Source organism: Carettochelys insculpta, chromosome 3 (genome assembly GCF_033958435.1).
Source record: "Carettochelys insculpta isolate YL-2023 chromosome 3, ASM3395843v1, whole genome shotgun sequence".
NCBI lineage: Eukaryota > Metazoa > Chordata > Testudines > Carettochelyidae > Carettochelys > Carettochelys insculpta.
This window is the reverse complement of record NC_134139.1, coordinates 54396107-54413635: the sequence shown is the minus strand read 5'-3', so window position 1 is coordinate 54413635 and position 17529 is coordinate 54396107. Positions and strand designations below refer to the sequence as shown.

Below are 17529 nucleotides of genomic sequence, written 5' to 3'. Positions count from 1 at the left end.
ACAAAAGTGAAGCAGACAGGGCTGCCCGTTGTTGTGGATGTCCTGTGTGTCGAAAGAAGCCCCTGGGGTGAGTTCACACAGCTGTTGCGTTGACAGAAATCTGTCGAACGCAGTGTTATGCCTCAAAGTTTTGAGGCAGAATGCTGCTCGTGAAAGTGCTGAATTTTGTCAACAAAGCTCCATTTTTGTTGACAAAACTCTCAAGTGTAACCGTAGCCAAGACGTTTAGGATATTTGCTGAAGTACTGAGCAGGCTGAGGTTTCAGCAAACCAAATCCTAAATGTTAACACTGTCCACAGATTCCATCTAAAGTCATATAACAGGTCTCAGAAATAGAACCCACAAATCCTGACTTGTGCTGTCCACTTTAAGCTACGATACAACCCCCCCCCCCGCCCCCCGCATAAAATGGATTAGAAAGGTCAGTCAACCAGGCGGTAAGGGAAAAAGGTGAGGGGGGGAAGGGGGAATCCACGAACCCCAGGCCACTGAAAAGAGTTACTCTGGCCTGGGAGAAACCCTGAACTTTGATCCTCTCTGTTTCCTTGTGGGGCTGGAGCATGAGAGGATTGAGGTGTCATAATCAGGAGCCACGTTAGTGAGGGCTGTTCTGGTATGGCTACGGTCTGAAGAAGTGGGTCTGTCCCACAAAAGCTCATCTAATAAATTATTTTGTTAGTCTTTAAAGTGCTACTTGACTGCTTTTTTGTTTTGATAGTTAGGGTTGGTGGTGGTGGATTTTTTTTTGAGGGGGAGAGGTGGGGTGAAAGGCACTTCTCAGTTGTTTCCTGCATCCCTGGGTCTGATTTTTCTGTTGGTCAATTGCCACACTTAAAAAAAAAAAAAGACTCCCCACCCAGATCTACGGCCTATGGCTACGAATAAACAGGACTCTACATGCCTGAGCGATCAACTTGGCACTCTTTCAACAGCATTCAATATCCTTTCAGAAAGAAGGTTTTAGCAGTTTGGGTATAGCTCAAACAAACCTTCAACAACTTCTCCAGCTTGGAGTCTCTCTCTTTTTCTTTTTTTTGTTTCTTTTTTGAGACCACATTTCCATCCATTTCATCTCCTTTTCTCTTCCTAATAGAGAGATAAGTGCACATAAAGAGAAATCATTAGCGTGTTTGGCAGCAACTACCAGAGCAGTAGTCTAACTGCAGCAGGTAGAAACGGGGAATGGTTTGCGCAAATTAACTTTTTGGTTTGTGCAATGCAAGTTCGTTTATAAAATTTCCTTCCCGTTAGACCTTAAATGCAATATAAATAAGTTATCTGCTCAAATATTTTTGGCTCCACAATGGGAAAATCATGACCAGACTATTCCTGTTTAGAACTATTGTTTACAGGAGACCTGTACTGACTGGCAAGAATCACCCAAGAGCTGCAGATATTAATTTTGGACTGTTAACTATGAGACATCATTTACAGAAAAAAAAACTCAGTAGGCATCAATACATTTTCTCAGATAAATGTAACAGCTGGCACAGACACAACTCCTAATAGTAAGGACACCATTGGATAAATTATTGGCAGTACCTGGCCTTTCATTTTAGGCTCTGGATATATTTAAAGGATCAAGGGTAGCTGTCACGTGACTGGACTTTTAAATTGGATATGGAAGCCATTTTGTGTGTTCATTGTATCTACTGGCCCCAAACAGTGTGCCTGTGGGGGCTGGGGGGAGGAGGTAGTGTGGTAGCATGCAAGGTGTCTAATGAAAGCTGAGGATGTCCTGAATCTGTGTATGCTACTTATTCCTCTGTATCATGTTTGTAGGTAGAGTTAAGGGTTTCAGCTCTGCATTTGCAGTAGCAATGATTTTAGTGCTCAGATTCACAACAGGAGGTGTGAACTCAGCCCCAGCCAGGATATTGGGCTAAACAATGGGGTGGAAACCAGATGCCCACACCTCAGAAATTTGGGACTTGTCAGTGGAATGCAGCCCCCTGGTCAGAGGACCTGGGCTGAGCAAAGGAATTGAAATGAGATACCCAGACATCCATTCCATCTGCCATGTAAATGACTGGGGAGTGCTACCAAATCAGTGACCAACAGCATTTTGCCACAGCAGCTCACCTGGGTCAGACAACATTAACCCTCAAGGGCCCATGGGAAGAAGAAAGGGCTTTTTCCTGCTTCAGAAAACTATAACAGGGGCCTAGCAGCGTCCATCTTGGAGAAGTCTTTTGTCTTTGTTCCAGTTCCAAGGCTCCATATTCCAGCTGGCTAGACCTACGATTCTCCAGTAATTAAAACTATGTAACCTGGAATTTTACCCCTTATGGGGTGGACTTTCAGAGACTTTCAAGAATCAGCACAGAACATCGCTGGCCTGCATCAATAACTGTAATTGATATATATAAAATATCACTTTAACCATTTTTCTCTCTGTTCTTTCTTGCTTTGTAAACAAACCTTTACATGTTTAAATCTGAAGGAGTTGGGCATCTGTGTGTTGTTTGGGTAAGATCCAAGTATATATTGACCGGGGACTGTGGCTGGACCCACTGGGGCTCTGAAGAATCTGTGTGGATGGGGGTGAAATAGCTTTAATAACCACTCACCTTAGTTGGGGGTTGTTGGTCTGGGCTGGCACAGCATCTGGGAAGTCTGTGGCTTTGTTTGTGAGGCTTCTGGCTGGCCAGTGGGGCTGACAGAGGTACTTTTGTGGCTGATTGGATCTGCCTTAGTGAGAAGGAAATCCCAGCCTGAGGCTGTAAGTGGCCTGGTTTTAAGCAAAGATACCCTGGATAGATTTGTCTAGCTGTGCCCAGAAACCCCTCCATATTACAGTTGCAAACACAAATGACCTTGGTAGGCCAGTTTTCCTTCCAAGGCCTGAATTAAAACCTACGTAATATTAGACAGAAAAAAAAGTTTTAGGTCCACTCCCATTCTTAAGATGACATTATATGTACTGTGTTATAACACAATTCTGCATCAGTGGTGTAAAGTCAATTGGAGTGGCAGTGGCTGCTAGGAAGTCTAATAAAACACTGGCGCAGAAAGATGACTAGGTAAGAGGAAGCTATATGAAAGCCAATAAAGAATCTGTTAGCCCTAAAAAACAAACAAGAAAACAAACAACAAAAAAAACAAGGGGCCCCACGGAAGACAATTTACAAGTTTCCAGATCTGGGCATAATATTTTCTTGGCCATGGTGGGTCCAAAATTCATTATGGTCCAAAATTCAGAGCACTGTCACTCTTCTGCAGAGTGAAAGGAAGCTTCGTACAGCTCAAAGGAGAGGGATACACATTAACCCAGAACTCAATCAAGATAGGACTCATACACACAGCACTTTTGACCTGTGGCTTAATTCTTCCAAGACCATGTTTGTTGTGCTTACAAGAACAAAATGACCGTGCCTACATTTCTATCATCACCTTTGATTGTGAAAATAACATTGCCTATTAAACTACTTATCATTTTACCTGTTTTACTGTTTGTGCATTTCTGTCATTTTTGACAATGGACGTAATTTAGCCCAATCTTGATGCACTTGGATTATAAACAGTAAAGGGAAATGTTAATATTTAAGGATCCACTTACATGAAAATTCAAAGATTCACAAATAGTTCCATTGCATTTAGATGTTATTAAACCTGTTGAGGGTCTACAGGTTAGCCAAACTTGAGTTGCACCTACAGTGACCCAGCAGCAGCCTTTAAACAGCATCTATTACTAGTTAGGATCATGTTTTTGGCAGAAACGGTTAAACCCCAGAGCCCCTGTCTAACAAATCAGCACTTTAAAGCATTCACTTCTTCTCAGTCTCTCTTCAAAAAGCATAGCATGTTTAGATAAGCAAAGAGGTTTGTCTGACTAGGGTGTGTTGGCCTCAGATGCAGTATGCCTGCATCATCTCTATCTGAGAGGGCCGGACAGAGACAGAAAAGCTGCACCATTCTGGAGAGCACTTAGCTCCTTCCATCAGCATTCCTGCAACTCACCTCTCCTGCAGCACGCATATCAAGGAAAGTACCACCTCAGAGGGAGCCTTCTTTTCAACTGCCCCAAAATTAATGAATCCATCCAGTCCCTTCATCAATTGAGCCAACCCAGGAACCTCTCTGCAGGCCCACAAGGCAACAGGTTTTACGTAACAGCTGCAATAATTAAAGCCTTTGGGAAGTTCTGCATCATTGTCACCTGTATCAAACCTAGCCCGTGCAAAAAGTTACCCACTTAGGCCCTGGTCAGCAAAGCTTGTTGTGCTTGAATTCAGTACATTCTCGGACTAACGAAGAAGTATGTGTTTAACCTTACGGACATGCGCAAGTATTTTGTTTAATCAGTACACTAGGACCTAAAATGTCTCCTTTCTGGCAAAGGGAAAGTTAAGCAAGACACTTATGGAGTAAATCAGACTTTTCCCTGTAGAGTCAGCACATGAATAGCCAGAAGCCCAATGCATCACGAAAGACACTGCATTCAAGGCACTGGGCCCATGTTTCATCAGCTAATGAAGTCACTGGATGGTTCTGAGTCACGCAGCAAGCGATTACTCTCCTGGTAGAGGAATTAGTTAACATCAGGACATGCCACAGCAAGCGGCATGAGAAAGTTACCCACTGTACAGTAAACCCCCGATATCCACAATTTCGACTTGCACTTAACTTCCATTAACGCGAGTTAAGGGCAAGTCAAAGTTGTGGGGTTCCCAGGGGCTGGGGAGCACAGCTGCTCCGCCAGCTCCCAACTCCAGGCCTCGGCTCCCCCAGCTGGAGAAAGCTGGGAGACAGACAAGACATGTGACACTGTGGCTTCTCCCCAGCTGGGAGAAGCTACACCGCCATGGCTGTCTGCCTGTCCAGCTCCCCCCAGCTGGGGGAACTAGGGGCTGGAGTGAGGAGCTAGCAGAGCAGCTTCCACCTGGTTCCCAGCACCCCGCCACTCTGAAAGCCAGGAAACTAACCAGCACTGGTGCATTCGTCTGTTTCCCAGCTCCCACACACCCAGGGGAGCCAAGAGCCAGGCTACCACCTGGCTCCCAGCTCCCCACTCCCCGACTTGCATGAAGTTTGAATTACATGAGGGTACGTAGGAACACAACCCTCGTGGAACTCGGGGGAGTACTGCAAATGAACTGTCTTAGAGTAACTTGGAGTATGTGGCTAAAGCAAACACTCCATAGTCATGAGGTGGGTACAGGACATGTGGGATTTTCTCTGTTCACAGCTACGAATGGCAAGTTTTAGAGCTTTATTTTCCATCCACACAGATGTCGCAGATTTTCTCTTGCCAGAGGAAGGTCAGCTGCAGCTGCTGTATGGTACACTGCCATTCTTCTTCTTCTACCAAAAAAGGGGGTTACGAAACACCCAACAGACACAGCTAACTTAGGCTTTGTCTGCATGTGAAAGATTAAGCTGAGTCCTGGCAGCACTTCACTGCAGCAGTGTGGTCATGGCAAGAGCACAAGGAAAGAACTCTCCCAGCACTCTTCATAAACCACCTCCAGGAGGGATGCAGCCATGTGTGCTGAGACTACGGTGCCCATTGCTGTAGCCTGGTTTATGCTGGCACTGTTACCTGCTGCACTTGGGGGCGGGGTGATTTCACACCCCTAAGCCCAACAAAGGGGCACTGTTGACTTAGCATAAAATACAAACTTGCTTAAAAAGGCAGGCACTTACAATAAACCGACTTAAACCACCACCAGACACGTTTCCACTTTCTTCTCACCTTCCTACCGGATGTAAGCCGAAGGGTCTATTTCAACTTGAGAAAAAGGGTGGAGGAGGTCTGGCATACGGTACCTGGCTCTTCTGATCACCACATGAGCCATTCATGCTCCGATATCGGTCAAAGAGAGACCACCACATAAAGCATACTAACAAAATCGGAGATTCTGGGGCCAAAACCAGACGCCAGGTTGAAAAGGGAGAAATAGGATGACCATCACCTCTGGGATCTTCAAGGCATCAACTGATTTGCTCTTGTGGCATAAGTGCTATTCCCCTGCATGTTAACATAGTACTGCAGTTAAACCAACCCTATATGATGCTATCTCAATGGCAGCCTCTTTTTGCCAGTAAAAGCTGCCTGAAACAAAAGCACAATTTCTACTCTACAAGGAAGAAAAACCTACAAGAGAATTCTAGAGCTATGGGCATTTACTCTCTACTTTTAGAGCATATGCCAGTTGATATTCAAAAGAGGTGCAGCCCACAGAAACTTACAACTTGCCAATGTAGCCTTTCAGCAGACAGCCTTTTTCCTGCTTTGTTGCACTGTTGTTTTGCCAGGCAAGTGCCCAGTCAATACAGCTAACTACTTTACGCTCCTAATGCTAGAAATGAAAACCCAGAGCACATATACGAAGATTGGGTGGTTGGGCTTAGACTGTACTGGGCTAGGTGGCAGCTCCAACTCTGGTCACTGAATCACTTGTGTTACCACTGGCAAGTCTCAACTACAACAGACCAGAAAGACAGGAAACAGTTACAAAAACTTTTCCTCCCTTTTTGATATACATTTTATTTAGGCCAGGAGCTTGCATTAAGATACGCAACTCCAGCTACATTAATTGCATAGCTGGACTTGACGTACCTTAATTCAAATTTTGGCACCATCCTCACAGCACAAGGTTGACAGAAGAAATGCTCTCATCATCATACTTTACTCCTCACGACTCCAAGGAGTCAATGGGCGTGCCCTCAACATTCGATTTCATGCACCCCAACTAAACATGCTAAATTGAACCAGGGAAGACCAATCTCTGGAGCAGCAAGCCATGGGTAAGGACAGCCCTTAGATGGAAGACTCCCAGTCAGCTCCTGCAATAAACCAACCCTCTGTGCATCAGTCCTTCCACCCCACAACCCTTAATATGCAGACAACATTGTAACTAAGTCTTGTAGCACTTCTTGTAAAGGAAACAAAAAGCATGTAATGATCCTAGAGTTGCTCAACAGAAGCTGTGATGAAAACATGAAGAGTGCGTGTAGTATTCTAGTCACAAATACAGCATTCAGAGCTCTGAAAAGGGAAGCCAAAGGCATCTTTGACACTCTCGATTAAAATCTCACCTGTCTTAATAAAAGGCACACTGAAGACTAAAGATTTCAGGTCCCTGAAACAAGTCTTCTAGGGCATTAGCTTCCGTAGTCAACCACTCCAGTCCTGGACTTCGGAAGAATGTCTTCCTCTCTCTTTGCAAAAGGCCATCAGGGAGATAGCAGGGGAATTCTGCATTGCTCTCAATATTTGCTAAATTGGTTTTTATTTGCACAGCCACTTCCTCTGCTGATCCTTAACACCCTGGGTTTGACCATCTAACATGAACAGCAAATAAAAAGGTAATGGAATTGACAGACCAGCCTAGCTCAAAGTGGTATCTTCACACCACACAGCATTTGCAGCTTCCTAACCTCTACATAAGCAAAGACTGCAGGCCCAGAAACCTTGGCAGGGGACCCTCAGTTTGCTGCACCCTACTCACCTGGCTAAGTTACTTTCCATTGTGATTTAAGTTAATGTTTTATTTATACGGCAAGTTGGCAAACAAATCCACTACCTCTTGTAAAGCCTTCATAGTTAAAGTAAAATGCCTGGGAAAGGAGAGTCAAGTAGACAAGAAGAAACATTTACATAGTGAAACTTCTAAAGCTCTGTCAAAGGAACTGGAGCAAACCTGTTTACATGCTGATCCAGCTAAGTTTACATATTACTTGTGCAAAGTAGAACACATAACAGCACAAAGCCTCCCAGAAAATGGCATGCAAATGAGGACTTTCAGTTCCCTGCATCTGAGAATGGTGCACACCACCAGTATAGCTGGTAAGGGTAAAGATGGCCAGTTACCCAGCACCTCCCCAATAATAACGGTAATCATTATAATCAATAGACTGCAACAGCCCTAACAGATGTTCTGAGAATTCCCTAGTTTTGGAAAGCACAGGTTAGGAAGGTGAGCAGACTGGTGCAAGAGAGAGACCATTTGTACATAAGTCCCTCATGCTACAGGTAAAGTGATCTGCTGAGTTGGTGCTCTACTGACTGAATGCCTGTTCTGAGCAGAACTGTAATTTCTTCTTCATCACCACGTACAACATATACGAATCAAGCTTCAGAAAGCACTGATGGGAAAAAAGTTCTGGAAGGCCACCATCAACTACAGACACCTAAAAGCTTATGCGTGCATTCTCACCCACAGGGTTCCCCTAGAGTGAAATTCATATCCTGCGCCTTCCCCTGCCTTCCCCAAGCGGACCATTCCTTGGTTTGCAGGGGCCTCTCAGCTGGCATCTTCCCCCAAACTACCTCTGGGTGGTTCTGTAGCTTTGTCCTCCAGTCAAGTCACACAAAAATCCAAACTATAAATAAAAAGGTCATACAAATTGTGAAACTATCTGCCCTCCTTCCATCCCCACAGGTTTCATCGTAGCTCCCTTGCTGGTCCTCTCAGGGGGGCCTTCCCATGCAGGTGCTGAACTTGCTGCTACAGTGATGTTCTTCCATTGTGTCCAACCTGTTAAAAACCCAATCTCAGGGCTCCTCTCTGCCAGAAAACAGTCTCTTCTGTACCCTCCCACAAACTGAAGCAAAGTTTACACTTTGTGGTGCTTTAAAGTGAAAATATAACCACGGCACCAGGGCTGTGAGAGAATGTGTGGCTCTATATAAGCCAGCTAACAATGGATGTGGCTCTCAATACTGGGAGCCCCTTTACACAGACCCACACGTGTGCCACAAAGCCTCTTACTATAGGACAAGCCCAAGAGAGAAACCAACAGAACACCACTAGCCATCACCTACAGTCCTCAGCTAAAACCTCTACAGCGCATCATCAGGGATTTACAACCCATCCTGGACAATGATCCCCCACTTTCACAGGCCTTGGGAGGCAGACCAGTCCTTGCCCACAGACAACCTGCCAACCTGAAGCAAATCCTAACCAGCAACTATACACCGCACCACAGTCACTAACTCAGGGACCCATTCATGCAACAAACCTCGTTGCAAGCTCTGCCCACATATCTACACCAGCAACACCATTACAGGACCTAACCAGATCAGCCACACCATCGTGGGTTCATTCAGCTGCACATCTACCAATATAATTTATGCCACCATGTGCCAGCAATGCCCCTCTGATATATATACGTCGGACAAACTGGACAGTCTCTACGTAAAAGAATAAACGCACACAAATCAGATACCACAAATGGCAATATACAAAAACCCATAGGAGAGCGCTTCAATCTCCCGGGCCACACAGTAGCAGACTTAAAAGTAGCTATCCTACAGCAAAGAAATTTCAGGACCAGACTCCAAAGAGAAATTTCTGAGCTACAATTCATCTGCAAATTTGACGCCCTCAGCTCAGGCTTAAACAAAGACTGTGAATGGTTGGCTAAATACAAAAGCAGCTTTCCCTCCCTTGGTGTTCACACCTCCAGATCAGCTGCTGGTAGTAAGCCTCACCCTTGCTGACTGAGCTAACCTTGTTATCCCCACCCTTGCTTTGGCTTATTTATACCTGGCCCTGCAGATTTCCAAGACCAGCATCTGATGAAGTGAGTCTGTGCTCACGAAAGCTCATGCTCAAAACTTTTCTGTTAGTCTATAAGGTCCCACAAGACCCTTTGTTGCCTTTACACTGATGCATTACAGCGCTGTAACTTGCTGTACTCGGGTTGTTTTTCCACATCCCTGAGCAAGAAAGTTACAGCGCAGTAACTTGCCAGTGTACAAAAGTTCTGGGCTCCCTCAGTCTACTTAAAAGGGTTAGCATTGCCCTCCTTTACCTGAGGGCAATTAACTCCTGAGTTAATCAACTCTGTGGTGCAAAGCATAATTACCTGGATTCTCTCCTCTGCCTGGGAGGTAATGGGAATTAAGACTCGTCACAAAGTTCACAAATGGAATTTCAGAGACACACAAAACAAAGCCTTGTTCACACAAAACTTTCGTGAAACGGTCTTTAAAAAATTGTTAGTGGTTAAGGTTAGTTTCAGTTTACATTAAACCAGTTTGGCTGCAGCGGGAGGAAGGTTTCAGAGTTTCCCGGACAATCACATTAGTCAGTCCTCACAGGCAATCTGACCACACAAAATTAATGCACTTACACACATTCAGTGTGGCTACTTCCAAACAGGGAATTAAATAGGAAGGGCTTGGAATGGCAGCCACACACCGATTAACGTACCAGAGTATGCAATCCTCTAAATTTACCTAGATACATATGAGGGTCACACATTCCTATACATGCATGAATGGTTCTATATTGTATGCATTCAGATAAATTGCTCCTGTATTTATTCACCTGTATTTCCTGCGCAATCATCTAATACATTTCTATCAGATTCTTCCCAAAGAACAACGCTAGTCCCTTCAATCATCATGTTTCTACCCAGTCGCTGAACTATCAGTGCTAGATTATTACCTGTAAAAGTGTATTGGGATGCCTGAAGAATACAAGATGCTCTTCTATTAAATAAGTATCATCATACTGTTTTCCTGTCCTCACAAAGTAGGCACACACTTACTGTCTGTATATCATACAGCATATTCCTAATCAACATAACCATCAAAAATCTTCATTAAGAGGTAAGATTGCCTAGTGGTGTCAAGCCAGTCCTGTAAATTACCTGTAGGATATGGTTATGTCCCCTTAACCATTCCTCACAAAAGGTGTAAGTAGGAATGGCAAGTGATCTGTCTTAGAACTCAGTATTCCAAAGATGTCTTGTTGCACTGGAACTCTGAATACTGAGTAATAAGGCTTCAATCTTACCACTGAAGAGTAAGTAAAAGATCTGTGTAATCATCTCATCTTACTCAAGGTAAGTTATCATTTAATTAGATCCAATTTGTCACCCAGACAGACAGTCAAGGAAACAAAAGACTGACAATTGCTCCTCTGCATTTGTGGACTAGAGATGACTCCAAGTCCTATAAAAAAGGAGGGGATTCTGCAACTGAGTTTGTGACCTACTCAGATAAAACCTACACACAAAAGAAGCAGGTCAGCGAAACCAAATATCGAGGGCAGGCAGGGTAGATGGAGCCCTAGACTCAACATAGATAGGTCTCAATGAAAGCTGTGACGTTACTGGATTTTAAATTAAACAGGAAAACCATTTTCGTAACCACCGTATTAAGTTTGCAGTAAATCTTGTGCCAAGTGGGATGTCTAACGAAAGCTGGTGATTCACTGAATTGGTTTACACTGCTTGTATACCTGCACCATATTTGTATGTAAAGTTATAGATACTAGCTCTATACTAGTATTAGAAATATTTTAGAGCTAAAAGATTCACAGTAGACGGTGTGATCACCTCTCAGGCAGGTGACGTGGGCTGAACAAAGGAACAGAGACGAAGACTTTAAATTTGCATTGACTGAGACGTGCTGTTTAACCCTGAGACCAATGGCAGAAGGACACAACAGATAAACTGATCAGGTGATCCTCCATTGCCTACATGAAGAGGAGAGGGTTTCTCTCTCCACATGTCCCTGGCAGTGGCCATCTTGTTCTTTAGTCCTCATGAACTAAGCCAGCATGAACTAGGGACCCATCCCTCAGGAGGATGTATTTTCAGAGACATTCAAGACAGCAGCAACTTATACAATCAGTTATATCTGCATCAATAGTTTTAATTGTAAATGTAATTAACCACTTTAACATTTTTCCTCTCTCACCCTATTCCTCATTAATAAACCTTTAGCTGCTAAAGCACTGGCACAGTGTGCTGTGTTGGGTAAGATCTAAGTACATAATGACATGGGACTGGGGCTAGTCCCTTTGGGGACTGGAAGAATCTCTACAGATTTGGTGGAACATGTTTTTATAACCTCTCACCTGAGTAAGGAGGTGGGCATTAGGATCAGCTGGAGAATCTGTGGGTTTGCTTGTGTAACTTCTGGCTGGTCAGAGGGGCTAGCAGAGGGACTTTTGTGGCTGGCTTGGTTCGCCTTATTGAGAAGGAGACTCCAGTCTGAGCTGTAAGTGGCCTGGGTTCTAAGCAATTTGCCCAGGATTGGTTCTCTCAGTTGTGCCCAGAAACCCTCTTAATATTACAACCTACTCACATAAAACCTACACACAACAGAAAAACAGTTCAGTGAGAACAAATATTGAGGGTAGTCAGGGTAAATGGAGCCCTAGACTTAAGTACGGCAGATCTCAATGAAAGCTGGAAAGAAGCAGAGATCCTGAGACCTCAAATCCTGATGACCAAATCTGCAACAAGAGTAGGTATGTGGAATGAACATACCTTGCATAGGGAAGCTGACACAGGTTACATGAGAAATGAAACTGCAAAAAAAAAAAAAAAATCCTCTGAACATGCTTGACATCAGAGAGACGAGAAGGGCAAAGAATAGCAAGACTGCATATGATGGCTTTACAATCTTTCACTCAGAAGAAGCAACACATGACAGAGACGCAGGAATTATGCTGATAAACTGCAGCAAAGACTGCTGGCTCAGGAGCTGGGCTACAACCTACACATGTCAAATGCACGTTAATTCAAGAACATGTGCTAATGAATGCAGCAGGTGATGGCGAAAAGGATATGTTCTACAAGCACTACGTCTTGGAATTGCCTACCTTTGACATCAAGTTGATGATAGAGAACTATTAATCATAAACTAACAACAACTCTACTGTCTGCGAAGAAGTCAATGCCACAGTAGGAAAAGATTGCCATTACTAGTTCATCTAACAACCGAAAGACAGGAGGCAGTCAGTACAAAAGGATTCAGAAGCTTACATAAGGATCACCCGACAACATGACTGTCAATCAGATAGACCAGGTTTCTATGTAAGTGCTACATCTGTGAGGGATGTCAGAAGAGTAGATGTTGGCTCTGATCATTATCTTTTAGCAGTCATGTTAAAATTTAAACTGAAAAAAGATGAAGAAGCTCAGTAAAACGTGTTACAGTAATAGAAAAGTTCAAAAACGGAGATCAGACTCCAGATTAAATTTAGCAGCCATTCCAGTGTTTACAGGGCCAGGCTAATTAAATCTGTAAGACAGATGGTCAAAGTGGAAGAAGATGGTAGTCAAAGTAGCAGAGGAAGTAGTGAGCCACCGAACAGGACGAAAGATGATGTGTGGTTTACATATGGAACATGGGCAGCGACTGACAAGCAGAAAGCTCTGAAGGTAAAAGAGGAACAGTGCAAGACGCAGGCAAATATCTCTGAGTCAGATTCAAGAAATAAAGAAAGGGACAGAAAAAAAAAAAGATGCAGACAAGACAAATGCCTAGGTTCAGGAGAAAGCTAAAAAGGCACAAGATGCAATAAAGAGGTGATTTCAAGCAGCAATACAGAAGAAAGTAAATCTTTAAGAACCAAACCATCACAGGTGATGTCCAACAGCGAGTCTTACGTTGAAAACACATGAAGAACAAGCCAGTTGACAAAGAAAATTTTCATTCCATACTGAATTCTCCAGTGCCAACCTTCATGCAAAAGGTCAAGAGACAGGCCAATGCTAAATTAAAAACAGAAGAGGACCAATAATATATGATGAAATGAAAGCAACCATCTAATGGAGTTGGGGGGCAACCTGCAGGCCACAGGCGGCCCACTACTAGTCTAAAGCCTCAAAGAGGGGAAAACTTCTGGGGCTGACTGAATTCAAGAAAGAAAAAGTGCCACACAACCAGAAAGCTGAAGTTACCATGGCTTTGCCAAAGGAAGGTGATCTTACTCAATGCATGAACTAGTGAGGTATTGCACTGCTATCAATCCTAGCGAAGTTCTGACTCCAGGGTTCCCTCTAATTTTTTCCATCCGTAGGCATAATACATTTTGGCATGTGTGGATGTGCACCACCAACACAAACACAGACTGATGGCTGTGGGCACTCTGCTAATCAGCAAGGTGGCACCCAAATCTCTACTGGACAGCTGCCCAAGCACTCTGCTTACCGGGAACACGGTCTGGCTCTTGTTATGCTGAACAAAATGAAGACAAAACAAACCAGCAGTCATGTAGCACTTTAAAGACAGACAAAATGATTTATTCAGTGATGAAGTGCTATACGACTGCTGGTTTGTTTTGTTAGAATACAGACTAACACGGCTACCTCTCTGTTAATAGAATGAAGACGGTATTGGACAAAATATTACAAACAGAATGGATTGGATTTCACCCAGGCAGATCACACTGCGAGCAGGTGTCTACCCTTCAACAGATCATTGAAAAAGTTACTGCTTGGCAAAAATCCATCTTAACTTTTATTAATGTCGAGAAATCTTTTGATAATAGCCACAGAGAAACCTTGTGGCATATTGCTGGAAGCTAAGGGATGCCAGACAAAGGGATCAACCTAATAAAAACTTTATCTGAGTAAAGCAGATGTTCAGTAAGTTCAGATACAGACCTGTGGAGTGTCGATGTTGTGACTGGAGTCAGGCAAGGATGTGTGTTATCAATGAGTCTTTCTGCATTAGCAATAGGTTGGGTGATGAAGCAGGTAACAAAGACATTGCAAGAGGTGTAAAATGAGTTACAAGACCATAACTTTCCCAACAACACTGTTTCACTAAACAGGATATGGCACAGAAGCACCAGAAGCAGCAGCAATTGCATTGAAAGTAAAAGCAGCATAAAGCAAGACCGTGACAGTAGGAAAGTGGATAACAGATGCATATGCCTAAGTGGATGGAAAAATTGAACATATAGAAGACTTTTTAGGAGAGAAGTGTGCAAACATTTGAAGGTGGGTAAAATAAAGATATTTGCATAAAATTAGGAAAAGCAAACTCCATTTCTGAAAGGTAAAACAACATATGATCAGAGGGCTCCACACCAAACTAAATGTCAGACTATGCCTTGTGACTGTACTGAGCATGCTACCATACAATGCAGAGGCTTGGCCGATGACAGCAGTTAATAAGAAGAGATTGGCAGCTACCCATCAGAGAGTGCAGAGAAAGATACTACACATTTCGCTGAATGACAAAAGAATACAATACATGTGAGAGCAGGGCAGCTGACAGAGAAGAACACAGTACAAAATATCACAGAAACCTCAGGTGGTTGGGACATTATACACTCCAGGGAAGATGGGAGATATGCTAAGCAAGCACAGAAGTGGGTGTCTAAGCAAGGCCAACCAAGGAAGAACGAGCGCGCATATGACAGCGACAGGGTACATGAACGCACGGGCACCCCCTGAAAAGTGCCACAAGCAGTGACTGACAAATCAATAGAAGTCCTTGACACCCCATGTGTCAGCAGCACCGGAGGAATGAAAAACTAAGGAATCACTTCTTGATCAGCAGATGAGAACTAAAGAGAATACCACCCCCACCAGCAGACAGTGCAATATGGAATATTTACAACTGAACTCCACGACTGATAGTTTAGAGCATAACATTTTAGATCAGTTTTCCAAATGAGGTTGCTCAGTTGCATGCACTCTATGGCTGTGTCTACACGTGCACGCTACTTCGAAGTAGCGGCACTAACTTCAAAATAGCACCCGTCGCGGCTACACGCGTCGGGCGCTATTTCGAAGTTAACTTCAATGTTAGGCGGTGAGACGTCGAAGTCGCTAACCTCATCAGGGGATCGGAATAGCGCCCTACTTCGACGTTCAACGTTGAAGTAGGGACCGTGTAGACGATCCGCGTCCCGCAACGTCAAAATTGTGGGGTCCTCCATGGCAGCCATCAGCTGGGGGGTTGAGAGACGCTGTCTCTCCAGCCCGTGCGGGGCTCTATGGTCACCGTGTGCAGCAGCCTTTAGCCCAGGGCTTCTGGCTGCTGCTGCTGCAGCGGGGGATTCATGCTGCATGCACAGGGTCTGCAACTCGTTGTCGGCTCTGTGGATCTTGTGCTGTTTAGTGCAAGTGTGTCTGGGAGGGGCCCTTTAAGGGAGCGGCTGGCTGTTGAGTCCGCCCTGTGACCCTGTCTGCAGCTGTGCCTGGCACCCTTATTTTGATGTGTGCTACTGTGGCGTGTAGACGTTCCCTCGCAGCGCCTATTTCGATGTGGTGCTGCGCAACGTCGATGTTGAACATCGACGTTGCCAGCCCTGGAGGACGTGTAGACGTTATTCATCGAAATAGCCTATTTCGATGTCGCCACATCGAAATAGGCTACTTCGATGTAGGCTTCACGTGTAGACGTAGTCTATATGTTCAAGGGAGACAGACTGTAAACTCTCAAGGGAAAAAGTGGATCTTGTTTTACCTGCGCACAGTACCTAATGCAACAGGGTACTAAATCCTCCTGATAACGACCTCCAGGTCTGGCTGCTACATGAACAATAAATGGAAGGATAAGTCCTAGCTATATAAAACACAGAATGTGCCAATACATGCAGAATGTCTCTTCCAGCCAGCAGTGTCTCATATCATCCACATACCCTTCACTCTTCACAGCAGGCAGTTGCTTCTTCAGAGCTTCTTTATCTTCTGCTTTCAACATCCCAAAGCCCTGGAGCTGACTGGCTCCGAATGCAGGGAGAAAGCCCAGTTCTGCTCGGTGGCTCACAAAGCAGTCTGGATGGTACCAATTATCTATCATTCCCAGCTGAGGCTTTTCGGGATTCACCATCTTCTTGGAAATTCTGATCTGGCCCTGAAGTGGGGAAAAAAAAACAACAGTAAAGGCATGGCTGTGATGCCGCTCTGGGAAAGGACTGAATGGTAATTCAGAGAAATAGGCTGGTGATTTTATAATGAAAGTAATGCTTCTTAAATAGTAGAGTAGCAACAATAATTCCACCAATCTCCTGCCAGCAGTTGCATGTTGAAATTAACACCATTACTTTCATTCTAATTCCCCCGGTAGCCTAGACTCTGGAAATTCCATTTTTGCGTTAAACTTTTTACTTGTCATTTCAATCCATACTTAACTGCCTCTGAAAACAATTGGTGGGAAATTTCATAACCAACCAGAGCAAAGAAGAAAATTCAGTCAAGTAATTTTTGCTCAGAAATAACTCAAATAGCTAACCACATTTTGGATCCAATCCAGCAACCTTTACTCATGTAAGTAGCCCTACAGAGGTCAAGCAAGCAAATCATGCGCAATCAGGCTCCATGCAAGGAACTTTGGTTCTCCAGGAATTAGTATGTGAGCACTAATGAAGTCTGACCCAGAGTCAGCTTGATTTCTGAACAGATCTTATTCTAAATTATCATTCAGCCTTTACTATTCAGAACAAATCACTCAAAAATCCTCATTTCAGGGGCAAATTTGGACTCCAATCCTGCAAATGCTTATCAAAATTTATGCACGAATAATCTCTCTGAACACAGTGGGATATTCCCATTAGTAAGTGTTTACAGATTAAGAAAATTAATTTTGCCAGAATTACTGGAGTGCTTGTATACACAGGAACAGGACATACCTTACAAAAGTCAAGGGATGGGTCAATGTAGAGCTGCAATCTGTGTGCATGTTTATGTATCCACTGGTCTTAACAACAAAAAACACATTTACAGAACAACAATGGGAAGCCACACTGTCTCTCCTGGCCTTTCCTTCTCAGGAATACCAGCAATAGTCTGCCAAAAAGGTCCACTCCCTGGACCGATTA

General features: G+C 44.0%; 1 protein-coding gene across 1 annotated transcript in view; it reads right to left on the bottom strand.

The window, feature by feature from the left end:
- PARP1 (poly(ADP-ribose) polymerase 1) overlaps positions 1–17529 on the bottom strand; it is a 68949-nt gene that overhangs the window by 39263 nt on the left and 12157 nt on the right. Inside the window, exons 4-5 of the mRNA XM_074989875.1 lie at positions 16351–16565; positions 991–1087 (exon numbers count right to left, since the gene is read on the bottom strand). Coding sequence (XP_074845976.1) covers positions 991–1087; positions 16351–16565 — 312 coding nt within the window. The remainder of the gene's footprint in view (positions 1–990; positions 1088–16350; positions 16566–17529) is intronic.